General features: G+C 45.6%; 1 protein-coding gene across 1 annotated transcript in view; it reads left to right on the plus strand.

Moving 5' to 3' along the window:
- The first annotated feature begins 1,123 nt into the window (after window positions 1-1,123).
- The window catches only part of GAREM2 (GRB2 associated regulator of MAPK1 subtype 2), a 205,002-nt gene continuing 187,081 nt past the window's right edge, over window positions 1,124-19,044 (plus strand). The window contains exon 1 of the mRNA XM_063440771.1: window positions 1,124-1,417. Within this exon, the coding sequence (XP_063296841.1) occupies window positions 1,306-1,417 (112 nt within the window). The 5' untranslated portion in view covers window positions 1,124-1,305. The remainder of the gene's footprint in view (window positions 1,418-19,044) is intronic.

The following is a 19,044-nucleotide window of genomic DNA, read 5'->3' on the forward strand; positions in this document are numbered from 1 at the left end:
CACACACAGAAATACACAGTATATCTAAATATAACACACAATACAACACAATATATCACACACAGAAATACACAGTATATCTAAATGTAACACACAATACAACACAATATATCACACACAGAAATACACAGTATATCTAAATGTAACACACAATACAACACAATATATCACACACATAAATACACAGTATATCTAAATATAACACACAATACAACACAATATATCACACACATAAATACACAGTATATCTAAATATAACACACAATACAACACAATATATCACACACAGAAATACACAGTATATCTAAATATAACACACAATACAACACAATATATCACACACAGAAATACACAGTATATCTAAATATAACACACAATACAACACAATATATCACACACAGAAATACACAGTATATCTAAATATAACACACAATACAACACAATATATCACACACAGAAATACACAGTATATCTAAATATAACACACAATACAACACAATATATCACACACAGAAATACACAGTATATCTAAATATAACACACAGAAAAATACAATGTAACAGACTGAAACACACACAAAAATACCCAATAGAATATATCAAAATACACACAAAGCACACAGAACTAAACACTATAACATTACAAAGTACACACAGAACACACAATACAACCGAAACATACAAACTCACAGAAAAAAAGCCTTGATACACTGACACAGATACACACAATGTAAAATGTCACTCTTACACTGCACACACTTGGTACTGTCAGATGCTTTTTAAGTCCTCTCTTTGCTCCTGTATTGTCCCCCCCCCCCCCCCCCCCTAAGCACAGCAGCAGTGGCTGTGTGACAGACAGTTTGATAACTCCCAGGGCTGCCGTATGGACGTCAAAGGGTTACAGGATCTGAGTTTTCTTAGTGAATGAGCCAGGACTCTGTGTTTAGGACACAAACCCAGGCTTATCCCCTACCAGAGCTCCCTCCTCCTCCTCCTGAAGTGGAGGGGGGCTGGGATAAACCCTCTGGAGGTGAAGGGATAGGGGCTGGGGTGGAGGTGGAGCCTCTCCACTTGTCCTGTACACAAATCTGTAACTGTGATGAAGCATCCCACTTGGACCACAAGCACCATGGCACATAGAGGAGCAGTCGTTGCCTCCCACTGTGCCTTGGTGATGCTTCCCTTGGACATGTTCCTGACGATGGGATTGATGATGATGATAGTGTTAGTAGAAAGCTTGGCGGAGACCCTGGACCCTTGAGTTTTTGCAGTTTTTGGAGGGCTATGCAGCAGGACCAGGAACACCATGGAGAAACTCTCAGTTGGCATCTCCGAACTCAGCTGGAGCTCGGTGGCTTTACCCTTGGATGTGATCGTTAGCAAATTCCGACTGCCGACCCTCGTGAAAGTGGGCAAAGGTAAGAAGCCAGTTAATGCACTTTACATGGCAAGACGCCAAGCTTTCATTCAAACCAATGACACTAGCCATGCCTGTTAAGGGAGACCTCTATGCCGTCTGTGCAGTATCGGACTAGACCTGCTCTAGATCTAGTCTAGATGAAGCAAAGCCTAATGTTCCATATTCTCCGGCATAGGTTCCTAGCTGAGCCCATGAAGCTTACTCTCTAATTGGAGGTCCTGTATATCTGTGACCTGTCCAGGGCACTGAGAGATGAATGAGTTAATCTGAGATATAGCATTTTTTATTGATAAAGGTAGTCTAGGGATGATAAACAACCTCACAGCTATTAATTACTGAAACTAGGGCTTTTATACACAGATAACCAGCATCACTTTAACATCACAATGGACAGAGAGTACTTCTCCTATGTTAGCCAGTACTGGATCCATTAATGATGGATAAACTTGTAATACTGAAGGGTACTGCATCCATTAATGATGGGTAAACTTATAATACTGGACGGTACTGGATCCATTAATGATGGGTAGACTCCTAATACTGGACGGTACTGGATCCATTAATGATGGGTAGACTCATAATACTGGACGGTACTGGATCCATTAATGATGGGTAGACTCATAATACTGGACGGTACTGGATCCATTAATGATGGGTAGACTCATAATACTGGACGGTACTGGATCCATTAATGATGGGTAGACTCGTAATACTGGACGGTGCTGGATCCATTAATGATGGGTAGACTCGTAATACTGGACGGTACTGGATCCATTAATGATGGGTAGACTCCTAATACTGGATGGTACTGGATCCATTAATGATGGGTAGACTCGTAATATTGGACGGTACTGGATCCATTAATGATGGGTAGACTCGTAATATTGGACGGTACTGGATCCATTAATGATGGGTAGACTCGTAATACTGGACGGTACTGGATCCATTAATGATGGGTAGACTTGTAAAACGTTTGCCGGTGTATCTCTATGCCGGGTTAGAGGGCCTAGAGCCGCACTGCTTAGCAGACATGGACCATTGCCCTTTATTCCTGTGATACTAAGATATGTCCTGTATTATGGACAAACATAAGTATATGTAGGATACTCTACATATATGGCTAAAGTCTGCAAAATTTATATTTTATGTTCGTCAATGAAATACCAGTTGGTAGCTTTTAACCCACTGTGTGCCTCATATATGTAGAGAACACTGCTGCCCTCCAGACCTGAAGGGGTTAATTGTAGATGTATCCAAGCCCTCTGTAGAGGCAGACACCTCTCAGCTGACCCCGGCTCAGGACTTCACCAATTAATAGGGAGACGGAGTCACCCAGCCAATAGCTCTAGCAATGAAGCTTCAGACCAGCTGTTTGGCACGGCAGCTTGCATGGACTGCAACTCCCATCATGCAGAGCAGTGCAATAGAGCTAGGACTGGAATATAGAGAGTTGGAAAAACTGATCCATGTAAAGCTACAAACTCAGGGTTATTCACTAAAGTGAGAATTCAAAGTGAAATTCTAATTTATGGCCAAAGTAGCCAAAATGCTCAAATTCTCTCATTCACCGGTGCGTCCAGATCGGCTACTCTGAGCTAAAGTTAGAAATGCCCTTTAATTGTTAGTGACTAGTCCTGTGTCTGTGTCTGTAGTATTGTTTGATTCACCTAAACATGGTGCTCTTTTATTACCCTTATATATCTGACAGAGGGTGTGTGGGCACCTAGTACCTACCTGATGCAAAGAGTCAGAGCTCTCTGTTTTAATAGAAACGTACATTTATTGACAGTGGTCGAAGCTCGTTATCCGGTTGAGGGCTCTTTGACGTAAATGCATGGCCCGCAGGCCCAGCACAGGCCGGCTCAGGGCTGCGTTCGTTATTTGGTGTAATATTGATGGCAGCCAGAGAATTCAGGAGCGAGTACGTGGGGGGAGGGGCTGACGAAATCCAGGGGTAAGTAATAATAAAGTTATAATGACTCTGAATGGGAAACAGACTAACAAAGCCTGTTTATGACTGACATTGATTCACTTAAAATATAGCAAAAATAGTGAAATGTATCAAAATAGTAACTTTACAAAGTAATATCATAAGTTTTATAGGAATGTACTTTATCAAAGCCAAAATGTAACTTCCCAAATCCTGTTTGAATAACATTAAATAGCATGTTATATTGTGCTTTATATACTACTCTAAAACACAGATAGCTCCTCCTCTTGCGCAAGCTTCCTGACATCACTGAAGTTTTGCAGACATTGACCGGTGTGTAGACAAAACAGTCCATTGTCTGGCACAGGCTCTTATTCGCATGGTGACGCACAAAATGGCCACCCTGCGCAGTGACGCGGCACCTTCCACTTGGCCGACTGGACATGTAGCTCATGAAACATCCAAATGTATTTTGCCCTAGAATAAATCAAGGAAAATAATGATTATTCTATTGATTGTGGAAAAAAATTGTAGTGGTTATTGATACATTTTAATGTACAAATATTATTTAGAGTTTGAGGTTTGTTCTTGAAAATCAATGAGGCATCAATTATGTAATTGCACTAAAAGTCATCCTGGGTTACATGGACTCATAAATAAACTCGGTACAATATTATTTTTAACATCGATATTGGTGTGTTTATAAAAACAAAACACTCATGTATTTCTAAAAATATACTTTCCTTATTCTATTAATGTAATCTGACACACATAGGAACCCCCTCCCACCAAATAAATCTGCCCCATACACTTTACTTATTTATTAGGTTACTATTTATTGTTTCTAACTATAATGTAGAACTATTACTAGGCCTGTCCTCCTGTTACTGAACCTGTCACCAGGGAGATGAGTGTATCATTTGGATATAGTGAAAAAACTAAAACACACAATTGCCCATAATTTGCTCAAAATGCTAGTTCCAGTTTCGGAAAACATAGAATTCACCTACAGTTTGGTAAATAAACCCCTTGGTTAATAAACTGGAAAGGAAACGTCCCGAATTTCACCAACAGGCCTAATTTTAGATTATTAATCTACATTCATCGACCATCTTCAGACATCCATAGCATCTCCGTTGTCATCCTATAAAAGAATCAATAATTCGGGATCCAGACAGTAATCCGGGGCTGGCGCCCTCTGCTGGTAGGGTATGAAGTGCAGAGAGCAGCTGTTTGAACTCACTGGGCGAGCACTCCATGGATTGGAGTGCGCACACTCACTCAATGCACTTTAGTAGCCCAATCTAACTATATATATAAACATCTAACTCTCCTAGACGTACGGACTCTCACCATTCAGTTCTGCCATTAAATGGCTGTGAATGATGGAAACAGATTCTAGGAACAAAGGCTGGCGATATTGTATTCAGTATATCTCCATGGTTACTATCGAAGACTAGAAACGAGAATTAAAACCGATAAAACAAACGTCTTATTTCTGGTAATAGAGAAATAGCAGACTCATAGAAAGTATCGCTATAGGAACGGGATTCGCTTTACGATTTATAGGATAATAGTCAAGGGATTGAATCATTTCTGGGAATATGTGCATAAGGCTACACTTCAAAAGTAGTAGGTGCACAGAATGACCTCCCAGCAGACACGGCAGAAAGGAATTTAAAGTGGAATTGTCACAGCAGAGGTTTTTGAATGATAGAACCTGCTATTAATTTATTTTTTATTTCTATTTCATAGCTGACCGTTCTGACACCCAAAGAGCATGACGTGTAAATGAGTTAAATCCCCAGACATAGTGACGCAGGGGGTAATTAGGGCAGGAATGACCTGTGAAGTATGAGCTCGCTCTGAGCCTCAGGTGGTAATAATTTCACATTCAGCATAAAAGGAGTGCGTTACAGACCTACCTCCACTGCACCACTCACCTCGCTAACAGGGGTGTTTGCTAAAGTAAGAATTGTTGTCAATTCAAATTGAATTTCAAATGTGTAATTTGCAAAGACCCCCGAAAGGGTCTAGTGGCTGCAGGGTACAGAGGAAGGTAGCGGGATCCCTCACGGTCTCTTCCTTATTTGCTCTGCGCATTCTCCAACGCATGCGGTGAGGTCAGAGGAGGATCTTGCGAGATTGTGTGAGTCTCCATCCATCGATGTAATATTCCATCAGCTGGGGCTACTGATGGGATTGGGCAAAAGTACATGGCAAAGCCCCGCCTTTTATTAAGGGAACACTATAAGGTCAGGAACACAAACATGTATTCCTGACCCTATAGCAGGGGTAGGCAACCTTTTAGCAGCACTGTGCCGATATAGGATTATGATGTCCCGTAGCGTGCCGATCCTATTTTTTTAAATTGAGGTGTGTATGCTGCTGTATTCTGCTTGTGTTATTTTTACTGTAATTGCTTTGTATCGTTGTATTTGTGCGTATATGTGCTATTATATTGTATATGTTCATTAGTAGTTTATGGTATCGTATATGATACATATGAATGTGGGCTGTGTATGAGGGCTGCTTGTGGAATTGTGTGTGGATGGATATGTCACATTGTGTGTTTGGTAGTGTGTGGGGGCTGTTTGTGGTATTGCATGTGAGAGGCTGCATGTGGGGTTGTGTGCATGTATGTGGATTGTTAGCGGGTTATGTTTGTGCGGATTGTGTGTATGTTTGCGTGTAGGCTGTTCGTATTATTTGTATGAGGGGAGGGTTATTGTGTATTTCTGTGTAAATCTAGCAGTGTGGGTGGCTTCCCCTGGGTTCCAGTGGGGACCAGGCTGGCCAGGTACAGGTCAAGGACAGGAGCTGCAACAGCAGCTGCAGGCTGCTCTACTACAGTGTGGATTCCCATTCACAAGTCCTGGGATGAAGTGATCTGAGATCACTTCCTCTCCGTTCTGCAATGCATAAATTGAGGATTTTCCTTCACCACCTTTTCGTATTAGCAGATATCTGAAGTTTCACTGAGACTCCTTATAGGCCAGAGCCTGTTTGGCTCTAGCAGCCTTGAGTGCCGTGGAAAGACACCTTGAGTGCCGTGCATGGCACTAGTGCCGTAGGTTGCCTACCCCTGCCCTATAGTGTTACAAACAACATCAAACCCCTGACCCATCTTGCAACCCTAAATATAGTAAAATCTTACTTGTATTCAAGTCGGCAGCTGCTGGCTCTGCTACTAATCTGGCTGCATGGCTGACATCATCTGGGTGATTCTCTCAGCCAATCACAATTCTTTCATATAGGATTGGCTAAGACTGTCAAGGAGGCAGATCAGGGGCAGAGCCAGCATGATTCAAACCCAGCCCTGGCCAATCAGCGTCTCCTCATAGAGATGAATTGAATCAATGAATCTCTATGAGGAAAGTTCAGTGTCTGCATGCAGAGGGAGGAGATACTGAATGTTTGGATGCATTTTAGGCAGCCATGACCCAGGAAGGATCTCTAACAGCCATCTGAGGAGTGGCCAGTGAAGTTATCACTAGGCTGTAATGTAAACACTGCATTTTCTCTGAAAAGACAGTGTTTACAGCAAAAAGCCTGAAGGGAATGATTCTACTCACCAGAACAAATTCAATAAGCTGTAGTTGTTCTGGTGACTACAATGTCCCTTTAACTTTAACGTTAAACTTATGATACCTTATGTCTTGTGGTATCTTTGGAACGTGTTAGAATTTCACAGAATTTCCAACGTATTCGGGATAAATATTGTATCTTTAGTAAATACTGAGGAGAGGCCGATCCACTTTAGGCTAAAGTAACTGACTTGGGGAGTTTATTTTCAGTTCGGCCATTTTGTCCTTAAATTCGAATTCACTAGAATTCAGTCAGTATTTACTCCATATTTTATCTCAGTTTCTCTTAGAACCTTAGTACATAGCTCTGACGTGCGCTGGTATGGGCAATGTGCTCTCTGGAGATCACAGAGATTGATTCACTAGACCAGCGGTTCCCAAAGTGTGGGTCGCGACCCACTGGTGGGTCGCAGGGCGATCCCCAGTGGGTCGCGCTGACCCACACATCCAGGGCCGCCGGGCAGTCAGGCAGACTGACACCAGGAGGGAGCCCGGCGGCTTGCCCTGTATGCCGCCGGGCTCCCTCCAATCAGTCTGCCCAGCAGCTCACACCGGCCTGCAGCTCCGCCGGGTGCAGAGCTGCAGACCGTGTGATAGAAGTCTCGCGAGCTCCCAGAGCGTTACCATGGAAACACTCAGGGAGCTCGCGAGACTTTTATTACACGGCCTGCAGCTCTGCACCCGGCGGAGCTGCAGACCGGAGTGTTAACCCACCGGACCACCAGGGAGACACTGGACCACCAGGGATGTCTAATGAAGGTAGGGCACAGAGCCCAAACAATGCCCCCCCCCACCCCAATGTAACCCCTTCTAAGCCTACCCCCACCCCCCCCACACTGTAACGCCTTCTCTGCCCCCCCCACTCCACTGTAACCCCTTCTCTGTCTGCCCCTCTCCCCCCTGTAACCCCTTCTCTGCCTGCCCCCCTCCCCCACTGTAACCCCTTCTCTTCCCCCCCCCACTCCACTGTAACCCCTTCTCTGCCCCCCCCCACTCCACTGTAACCCCTTCCCTGTCTGCCCCCACTGTAACCCCTTCTCTGCCTGCCCCCCTCCCCCCACTGTAACCCCTTCTCTGCCTGCCCCCTCCCCCCACTGTAACCCCTTCTCTGCCTGCTCTCCCCCACTGTAACCCCTTCTCTGCCTGCCCTCCCCCAATGTAACCCCTTCTCTGTCTGCCCCCCTCCCCCCTGTAACCCCTTCTCTGCCTGCCCCCTCCCCCCAATGTAACCCCTTCTCTGCCTGCCCCCCTCCCCCCAATGTAACCCCTTCTCTGCCTGCCCTCCCCCCACTGTAACCCCTTCTCTGCCTGCCCTCCCCCCACTAACCCCTTCTCTGCCTGCCCTCCCCCCCCTGTAACCCCTTCTCTGCCTGCCCTCCTCCCCCCTGTAACCCCTTCTCTGCCTGCCCTCCCCCCTGTAACCCCTTCTCTGCCTACCCTCCCCACTGTAACCCCTTCTCTGCCTACCCTCCCCACTGTAACCCCTTCTCTGCCTAGCCTCCCCACTAACCCTTCTCTCCCTGTCCCTCCCCCACTGTAACCCCTTCTCTGCCTACCCCCCACTGTAACCCCTTCTCTCCCTGCCCCTCTCCCCCCCACTGTCGCCTTTTCTCCCCCTGCCCCCCCACACTGTAACCCTTTCTCCCCCTGCCTGCCCACTGTAACCCTTTCTCCCCCTGCCTGCCCACTGTAACCCTTTCTCCCCCTGCCTGCCCACTGTAACCCTTTCTCCCCCTGCCTGCCCACTGTAACCCTTTCTCCCCCTGCCCGCCCACTGTAACCCTTTCTCCCCCTGCCCGCCCACTGTAACCCTTTCTCCCCCTGCCCGCCCACTGTAACCCTTTCTCACACTGCCCCCCACACTGTTACCAGTACACACTCCCTCCCACACTGTCACCCTCACCTCCTGTCTCTGCGTGTCCTTTTGTGTCGGTGTGTGTGTGTGTATTTGTGTGTCTGTGTGTATCTGTGTACATGAGTGTCTGTGTATCTGTGTGTGGGAAACTAAGTGTCATTGTGTGTATCGCTGTGTCAATGTGTGTATTTGTGTGTCTGTGTGTGTGTATACACTGCACACATACTCCATACAAAAAACATGCTTACATTGAAACACACATTGTGTATATGTATATTTTATAAACACAATATACACACACTGCATCCACTACACACACACACACACACTGCAATCAAACGCAAACATTACATACAAACACACCCCTGCATTAAAACACTAAAATGATCTACAAACACCCCTTCATTCAAACACCAACACTACACACAAAAAGCACACCTGCATTTAAAGTCCTACACTACATATACAAACACCCCTGCATTCAGACGCAAGCATTACAAACAAGTACACCACTACATTCCAATAGCAACAGTACATACAAATACACCCATACATACACACATATACTTAATACAAAAACATGCTTACATTCAAACACTGCTCACAAATATAACCCTGCAATGATGTGCAAATGGTAGATCTCCATCTGGCATATTATTGTTGAAGTTCTCCGACAGATGGAGATCTACCTTTTGGCCACACTTTCACTAGATGGGGGCCCAGAAAACATACTTGCACCACGGTCCTCTCTACATTAGTTCCACCACTAGGATAATCAACGTGAGGTGCCTGGATGAAAGAGCAGGACAACAACATTTCTGATTCTGAGTTTGTGAGTAAGCAGTTGTATGTCTCTAAAACTGATTGCCATGATGTGTAAAGTTTCTGCCTCTAAAACTGCCATGATATATCAAAATTATGCCTCTAGAACTGCCATGTTATGCCGGTGTGCCAATTGACTGCTTCTGAAACTGATTGCCATGATGTGCCACGTTTATGCATCTAAAAGTGATTGCCATGGTGTGCCAAGTTTATGCATCTAAAGCTGATTGCCATGGTGTGCCAAGTTTATGTATTTAAAGCTGTCATGATGTTCCAATTGTATGCCTCTAAAACTGATTGCCATGATGTACCAATTTTATGCATCTAAAACTGATTGCAATGGTATGCCAATTGTATGCATCTAAAGCGGATTGCCATGGTGTGCCAATTGTATGCATCTAAAGCGGATTGCCATGGTGTGCCAATTGTATGCATCTAAAGCGGATTGCCATGGTGTGCCAATTGTATGCATCTAAAGCGGATTTCCACGGTGTGCCAATTGTATGCTTCTGAAGCTGATTGCCATGGTGTGCCAAGTTTATGCATCTAAAGCTGATTGCCATGGTGTGCCAAGTTTATGTATTTAAAGCTGTCATGATGTTCCAATTGTATGCCTCTAAAACTGATTGCCATGATGTACCAATTGTATGCATCTAAAACTGATTGCAGTGGTATGCCAATTGTTTGCATCTTAAGCGAATTGCCATGGTGTGCCAATTGTATGCATCTAAAGCGGATTGCTATAGTTTGCCAATTATATGCTTCTAAAGCGGTTTGCCATGGTGTGCCAATTGTATGCCTCTGAAGCTGATTGCCATGGTGTACCAATTTTATGCATCTAAAGCTGATTGCAATGGTATGCCAATTGTATGCATCTAAAGCGGATTGCCATGGTGTGCCAATTGTATGCATCTAAAGCGGATTGCCATGGTGTGCCAATTGTATGCATCTAAAGCGGATTTCCACGGTGTGCCAATTGTATGCTTCTGAAGCTGATTGCCATGATGTGCCAAGTTTATGCATCTAAAAGTGATTGCCATGATATGCCAATTTTATGCATCTAAAGCTGATTGCCATGGTGTGCCAATTGAATGCTTCTGAAGCTGATTGCCATGATGTGCCAAGTTTATGCATCTAAAAGTGATTGCCATGATATGCCAAGTTTATGCATCTAAAGCTGATTACCATGGTGTGACAATTTTATGCATCTGTTTGCGATGGTGTGCCAATTGAATGCTTCTGAAACTGATTGCCATGATGTGCCACGTTTATGCATCTAAAAGTGATTGCCATGATATGCCAAGTTTATGCATCTAAAGCTGATTGCCATGGTGTGCCAAGTTTATGTATTTAAAGCTGTCATGATGTTCCAATTGTATGCCTCTAAAACTGATTGCCATGATGTACCAATTGTATGCATCTAAAACTGATTGCAGTGGTATGCCAATTGTTTGCATCTTAAGCGAATTGCCATGGTGTGCCAATTGTATGCATCTAAAGCGGATTGCTATAGTTTGCCAATTATATGCTTCTAAAGCGGTTTGCCATGGTGTGCCAATTGTATGCATCTAAAGCTGATTGCAATGATATGCCAATTGTATGCATCTAAAGCGGATTGCCATGGTGTGCCAATTGTATGCATCTAAAGCGGATTTCCACGGTGTGCCAATCGTATGCCTCTGAAGCGGATTGCCATGGTGTTCACTTTTTAAAATACGCATTAAAAGCAAGTGGGTCTCGAAAAATTACCATTTTGAAAAGTGGGTCTCGGCCCATAAAAGTTTGGGAAGCCCTGCACTAGACAATGCTTTTTATGTTTAATTAAAAGCTGCATTTCTACAATTTAGGACAAATTTATTTTAGTGTAAATTGGTATATTTATTCCTTCCCCCTGCATGCAGGATTCTTACAGGGTAGAGAGGAGACCATTACAGAACACAAACCTTCCGGAATTGTTTAAAACCGCCATTTTGGTTTTTAATTGGTTCGGGTGCAGGACGTCCCCTACTTCCTGCCCCTCAACTTAAAGCTGCAATTAATCAGATAAATGGACACTTTACTTCAGTTGGGCTGATTGAGTTGCCCTATGGATAACCAAGTTTTATTAAAGTTTTTTTAAAGTTTTTTTTTTTAATCCTAAATCACATAAAAAGTGAACATTTTGATAACCAATGACTTAACCCTTGAATCTAAGGAGTAATTGGAAGCCAGATATTCTCACCTGCCTATCGATCTCTGACCTGGTCACATGATGTCCCTTCCTCCCTCTCTTCCTCCCTTCCTTCTTTCCACCCTCTCTTCCTCCCTTCCCTTTCCCTTCCCTCTCTCCCTCTCTCCCTCCCTCCATTCCTTCTATCCTCTTTCCTTCTTTCTTCCCTCTTTCCCTCCCTCCATTCCTTCTATCCTCTTTCCTCCCTCTCTCTCTCTCTCCCTCCCTTCCTTCTATCCTCTTTCCTTCTTTCTTCCCTCCCTCCCTTCCTTCCTTCTATCCCTTTTTCCTCCCTTCCCTCTCTCTCCCTCCCTTCCCTCTCTTTCCTTCTTTCTTCCCTCTCTCCCTCCCTCCCTCCCTCCCTCCCTTCATTCTATCCTCTTATCTCCCTCCCTCTCTTCCTCCCTTCCTTCTCTCCTTTCTTCTTTCCTCCCTCTCTCCATCCCTTCCTTCTATCCTTCCCTTCCTTCCTTCCTTCCTTCCTTTTCAAAGTGAATTATAAACTGAAATTCCCATTGAATTAATAACAATTCCCACATTAATAAATAGCTGTCTCACTGAGAAAGATTCACTTCCTGACATTTCACACTGTAGCGGACCCTGGGTAACCCAACTGGTTACCTCCGCTATTATCTTCCTTCAGCTGCTCAGGAACCACTTTAAAATATACAGAGACCCATTTCCCCCCAGTAACTGTACGACACACAGTTCTGGAGGTACAACACGATTTTATTACACCACACTCGGCTTTTATGCATAGCCCCATGCAAGGCGTCCATTTCACAAACACACAGGGGTCATATCCCAAGATTGTCTACACCTGGGAGCCAAAGTACGTGAAAGGGGGGTCGCTGACCACTCGGGCCAGGGATCTCCCGCCAAGTTCGACAGAGGGTTCTTCAGCCTCTGTACCTGGGAGCCAAAGCGTAACTGTGGCGAAACGGACCTCGCCACGTGTCCTTGGAGGGGGCTGCTTGCCCGCCTCTTGCCTTTGGACTATGGCCCTGGGAGATTGGGCCCTTTTACAAAACGTATTCGGCCCTAACAGAGTGCATGTCACTCATTCTGGCCCTTTAAACACAGTGGGGCCATTCGGTACTTGCCCTGTGTGAGCAGTGATACCCCCAGATAGCTATGCCATGGAGCCTATTCATATAATGAAAGACTATGGGAACGACTTTGGCTCCATGGCAATTAAACTGTATTTGTGTGGTCTGCATGCCATTCACCTAATAATGTGCACGGAGACCTGAGCTATCTGGGGATATGTTACATGTCTGGGTTTAATGTATAAAAAGTAACTTTATATATTTTAAAACATAATCCTGTATTTAGGTCCCCACATGTGTAATGGAGTTTTGTCTTTGACCTGGGAGATAATTGGATTACTTCTCCAATTATCTCCAGGGCAGAAGGGAGGAAGCCAGGATGCATTGTGGGGATGTTTTACTTTTACTGTTTGAGCCAGATTTTGCCATGCTGCCAGCCAGGGCCCAAAAGATACTTTTACTAACTTTTGAACCCCTGGTCTGATTAATGCCAATTTTTAATATGTTGTTCCCCTGAATGGATTGATTGTGGATATGTATTTTTATGTGAATGTGATGTATGGTTTTAAAGTTACAGAGTATGTGTGGAAACTGTATTTTTACTGTAGGTAATAATTATGTTAATTGCTTATCTGAGGGGAGGGGATGTGTAGGTTGTACTGTTGCTTGATTGGTTGTTTTATGCCTCCCCCTGGGTGTGTCCTGTATGTGCACAACCGTAATAAAAACCAGGCTGGGTGTTCCAGACCTGAGTTCCTGCTTAACCCTCAAAGTGAAGTGTCGTCTCCTTATTGGGGGAGGATTTATTGTATGCTGTTCCAGTTTGACTGCTAGGAGTGTAAACCTATTCGTAGGGTTTTTCCTATTCGGCTGTCTACAGCATTCAAATGCTAGAGAGGATTCCTATGCCTCTCAGAGTCGGTGGTTGTGGTGTCTGCTGCAGAGTGCTTGGAGACCTCGGAAAGCACTAGGAGCATCCGTCAGCGGAGGGTACCCGGTCGGGGTGCCAGCGGTTCCGTTACAGCAACAAAGTCTCTTTGTCTCCCAGGCACAAAAAACCCGCCAAATTAGCCAGTGCCCCAAAAGTGTCGCCACCAACCTCAGACGTCCTCACAACGGCACATTCCCCGGTTCAGTCTCCGTTCGCGGGGTTCTGGTGCTGAAACCGGCAAGGGAATTGTCTCCTTTCGGGACCAGAATGCTCCCCCTGGCTGACATTCATCTATACAAAATGGGGGAGCACTCATTAATTACTTCCCTTGTGTGTTTCCCACACCCTACTCGGTGTCCCAGGTACTGCACTTCTGCCATCCCTATGTGGCACTTACTGGGCTTTAAGGTTAATCCTGCCTCCCTTATCTGGTCAAATACAGCTCCTACATGTACCAGATGCTCTTCACAAGTGTCGCTGTATACGACTGTGTCGTACAGGTATGCACAGGTATAATTCTGGAGGCCCTCCAACAGCCGGTCCTTGAACTTTGGAAAGTGGCCATCCTTTGGTATTCTTCATCCCAAATGGCATTACCTTAAATTGGTACAAGCTAAATGGAGTGACGAATGCCAACTTGGGAATAGCATCTGCAGCTAGGGGAATCTGCCAGTACCCCTTACACAAATCTATCGAGCCTGAAGGCTGTGATGGACCGCTTTGCACTCCGACCGAGTAACTCCGTCAATCGCTGCTTCCTAGTACTGACGAGTGACATAAGCACTGCGCTGGAGCACCATAACCACCGCAGACCCCACAAACCGCCGCAGCTTGGTTGGGGTCTCGCCGTCCTTCTCCCACTCTGGACACAAGACCAGGATCCAGCTTCCAGTAGGTATACCTCTCTTAATCCAGAGAGCAGCAACAGCTCTTACAAGAGCTTAGTGATTATACTCTGGGGAGTGTAGTGATTATAGCAATCCCCAGAGTGTAGGTCTCCAATACCCCAAACATGAGCCAAGACTTCATGAAGGTGCAAGATGATCTGAGCTTTAATGGTTCAGGTTGGCTTTTATACAATTCTCCAGGCCAGCGGAACACCCCTTGGACCTGATGGGGCACAGGAACACAAAGGACATAAACCAATCAGAACAAACATACAGTCTGTGACACGCCCATGTACAGCACACAATCCCTCCCCTCTGCTTGGGAGATAATTGAGTAAAGTCCTGTAAGTAACTCCATTATCTCCAGGCAGAATACCCACATTTTCACAAAGTTCAGAAAGTACCCCAAAAATGTCACATCCCCGGATAGCCCTGATCTGGGTGAACAACATATCCAAAAATCACCCAGATCAAGGCACTGGTTCAAAAGTTTAATGGAAGTCTCTTATTGACTGGCTGCATGCATGGCTTCATGGCCAAAACAGTTCCAGGGAATTAGGGACAGCGGTCGGTCTCTCTTTGTGGAGTACAAAAGTACATACATTACATTAATGGAGGGTAAGGTATATTGCAGGGCCCATAGTCACAGGGTAGGAGACAAGCAAACAGGCCCCTCCAAAAACTTGTGACAACTTGTGACAAACTCACAGAAAAAGAGGAGTTTGTCACAAAGGCCATCTGGTCTAATAGCTCGTCTGTATGGGGCATGGGTTAAGCATCCAAGACCATCTTGTTAATGAGCCTCCGGTAGTCTACACAGAACCGGTTGGCTCTAGTTTCGGGAACAGCACTACCGGAGAGGCCCAAAGACTCTTAGACGGCTCGATGACCCCCAGTCGGAGCATCTCCTGGATCTCCTGTCTCGAACCGCCTCTGGTACGGGGTTTGACGCAGAGGCTGTTGGTCGGGGTCTCTACCTTGTGGGTGGTTAGTGGGGTAAACTCTGGCAGATTGGAGATTGTCTCCCTCTTTGCAGACAGCATCTGCAGCGCCTGTCTGCATTCCTCAGCAGTCAGTCGGTCCCCCAAGTGGACCTCATTTATGGACCCTGCCTGAGCCCCATCCTCCAGGAGGTCAGACAGGGGAAGATTATCAAAATCTTCTGAGGCAGGAGCACATATAATGGCTACCTCCTCTGTCCGCTCGTGGTAGGGCTTCAGCATGTTAACATGCAACATGCGTCTAACTTCTGTACCTGAGCACGGACCAATAACATAAGTAGTATCACACTTCCGTTCCACTACCCAGTATGGGCCCTGCCAGGCAGCCTGTAGCCTATCATGCTGGATGGTTTCAGAACGAAAACCTTCTGTCCGATCTGAACTCTACGGCTCCTGACTCCCGGATCATACCAAGTCCGCTGGTGCCTCTGAGCCAATGTTCCCACACACCAGGTGAGTGAGTTCCTCCAGCCAGTCCCTGAACTCCAGCACATATGGGATGATGGGGGTCCCTTCCTGATCCCATTCCCCTCCCAGTGTTCTTGGACAAGGTCTAGGGGCCCTTTAATCTGCCCGAATCCTGCAGATTCCTGGGGCACCTCCTGGTATGCGAACAGGAGATGCGACAGGAATCTTGCCCAATCCGCTGTCGCTGCAAAGGTACGGAGCATCTGCTTCAACATGCCATTGAAGCGGTCAAACATTCCATTGGTCTGCGGATGGTATAGGGAGCTCTAGATCGGCTTAATGCCGCATAACCTCCACAGTTGGTGGGTCATCTCGGCAGCAAACTGGGTGCCCTGATCTGAGATGATCTCTCGAGGAAGCCCCATCTGAGAGAACACTCGCATCAGGGCTTCGACTACAGTCTCTGCCTGAATATTACTCAGGACGACTGTCTCGGGGTACTGAGTAGCGTAGTCCACAATGGTCAGAATATATTTGTTCCCAGAGGACCTATAATGTTGACAGCTACACTGCCGAAGGGGTCTTCAATAATGGGTAGGGGCTGGAGCTTGGCCTTATGCAGGTCGCCCTGCCTCCCCACTCTCTGGCAGACTGGCAATACTGCCTCAGGTCCTTAGAGATGCCTGGTCAGAAACGTTTTGGGTGAGTTGATGCTTAGTACGACTCACTCCCAAATGCCCTGCCAGGGAAATATTGTGAGCTATCTTCAATAGCTCATGTCGATATTTCCTGGGGACCACCAGCTGCTGAGTGGTAGTAGGAGCTGTCCCTTTGTCTCCCAGACACAGAAAAGACTGCCAAATTAGCCAGTGTCCCAAAAGTGTCCCCACCAATCTCAGGTGTCCTCACAACGGCATATTCCCCGGTTTAGTCTCCGTTCTCAGAATTCCGGTGCTGAAACCTGCAAGGGAAGTGGCTCCTTTTGGGATCCGAATGGTCCCCCTGGCTCGCGTTCATATATGAAATGGCAGCCACCCAGGGGAGCACTCATTAATTACTTCCCTTGCGATTTCATGTTGCCAGTGCGAACGTTGCGGTTTCACAGTGCAAACTTTCTGATTAATTGGTGGGAACGTTCTAATGGGTCACCAGGTGGTCCCCGTTCGGGAGGCGAAGGGGTTTTATTCGTATGAACGCTCCCAAACGGGGAAACCGAGTATAAGGCACGAAAGTCAGGATAAACACATAAAACAAAGGGGAAAAGGCATGAATAGGCAGTGGTTCTGCCACACACACGTTAATAAATAGCCGGCTGGCTGACAGCGTCACTTCCTGACATTTCACACAGCGAATAGCCGTCTCCGTCCTGAGTTGTACAGACATATTTCCTGGCTTCAGGTGACCACCTAGTCAAACTAGAGGAAACCAGTCTTTGTGGAAGGGAATGCCTGAGCTTAATAGGAGTGGTTGACCAACGCGTAAGCTACCGAGAGCTCTATGTCTGATGACAGGAGATAAATGTAGAGTCCTGGGAATGTGGAAAGCAGGGGCTCACATGGCTCCAGACAATGGCAGAAGCTGGTGCTGATTTAGTGCACACGGTTATAAATTAGTGCATTTCAGGGCTTCCCTACAAACATCCCTTACCCCTTGGCACCCAGTGTGTGTGTCTCATTAACATGCAGGGCGCAGGGCGCAGATGGCAAAGCAAGCATTCTTTACACACACAGCCCTCCTGTTCCCATCCGCCCCCCTCCCCCAAACACTCAGCAAAATGGGGGGGGGGGGGGGGAGGTGGGTGGAAATCCCATTAACCTATTCATTGCCACTATACTGCCTGCCTGATGGGGTTAAATGAAGACACGGGGGCTCATTCGCTAAATGGGGAATTGTGGCGAATTGACAAGGGATTTGCAAATGTTAGAGGAAATTAAAACTGGAAAAAGCATCTGAGCTGGAGATAAATCAAATTGTTATATTTGTGGCATTATATCTATGTTTCCCCAGTGAACGAATAAGCCCCACTAACCCCATTAACTAGTTATAGCTTTTAACACGGTCTCATTACAGCGTCTGTTAATTTGCGCTAGCTAATAATCTATCAATGGAGGATAGTCGGTGTCTACCATTCCCATTACCTTAATCCAGCAATAAACTACAGAGTAACAGGGCGCCGACAGAGGAGCAATGTGAGCTGATTTTCTGCAATCAATATAGAACAATTTAGAATTCTAGTTTAAGGTGTCAATAAATCCCAATTGATCGGATGATTAAAATCCCTCTGTATGTTTCAATATATTTAGCGCTGCTTAGTATATGTTTTAAGGAATTCTTAATTCCATGTTCACTTACAATCCCCTACAAGTTTCTACTGACGTTTAACCTAATTTGGTTGGTGACTGATCTCACGCAGGACTCTGGGTGCTAGAGGTCCTGTCACCCTGGAGGAATATAGGTGTATTATTTAGATCGGTCACAGTGTTTCAGAGATGTGCGGACCTCTGATAGCACAGAGACTAACAGCTGATATCACATCTCCTCGGGGGAGGGGTGTTTATCTTATCTCCACCCACGCGGATAGGTTACACCCACTATGGCTTTTCTTGCTAGCTCCACACATTTAACTGTTGGCAACAGTAGTCTCCCGGCTACTGCTGATTGGTCATTTACAGTTGTATGTGGTGATCATGTACTGCCAAGGAAGGTTGAATCAGGAGAGACTGACTATGTTGGAAGGGTACTACTTTGACCTTAAATCTGAAGTTCACTTTGAATTCTCACTTTAGTGAATAAGGAGTGAACATTCGGCATTGTGTGACTCTCTGTGTTATTATTTTGCATTGTATAAAGATTTATATTATTATTCAGTGTTAGCTGTTCATATGCCCCACCTTCCTTTAAGTTGATATTCTAATGGCAACACTGAATACTCACAGCTAGCTTTAC

The sequence above is a fragment of the Pelobates fuscus genome, chromosome 2 (assembly GCF_036172605.1).
Source record: "Pelobates fuscus isolate aPelFus1 chromosome 2, aPelFus1.pri, whole genome shotgun sequence".
NCBI lineage: Eukaryota > Metazoa > Chordata > Amphibia > Anura > Pelobatidae > Pelobates > Pelobates fuscus.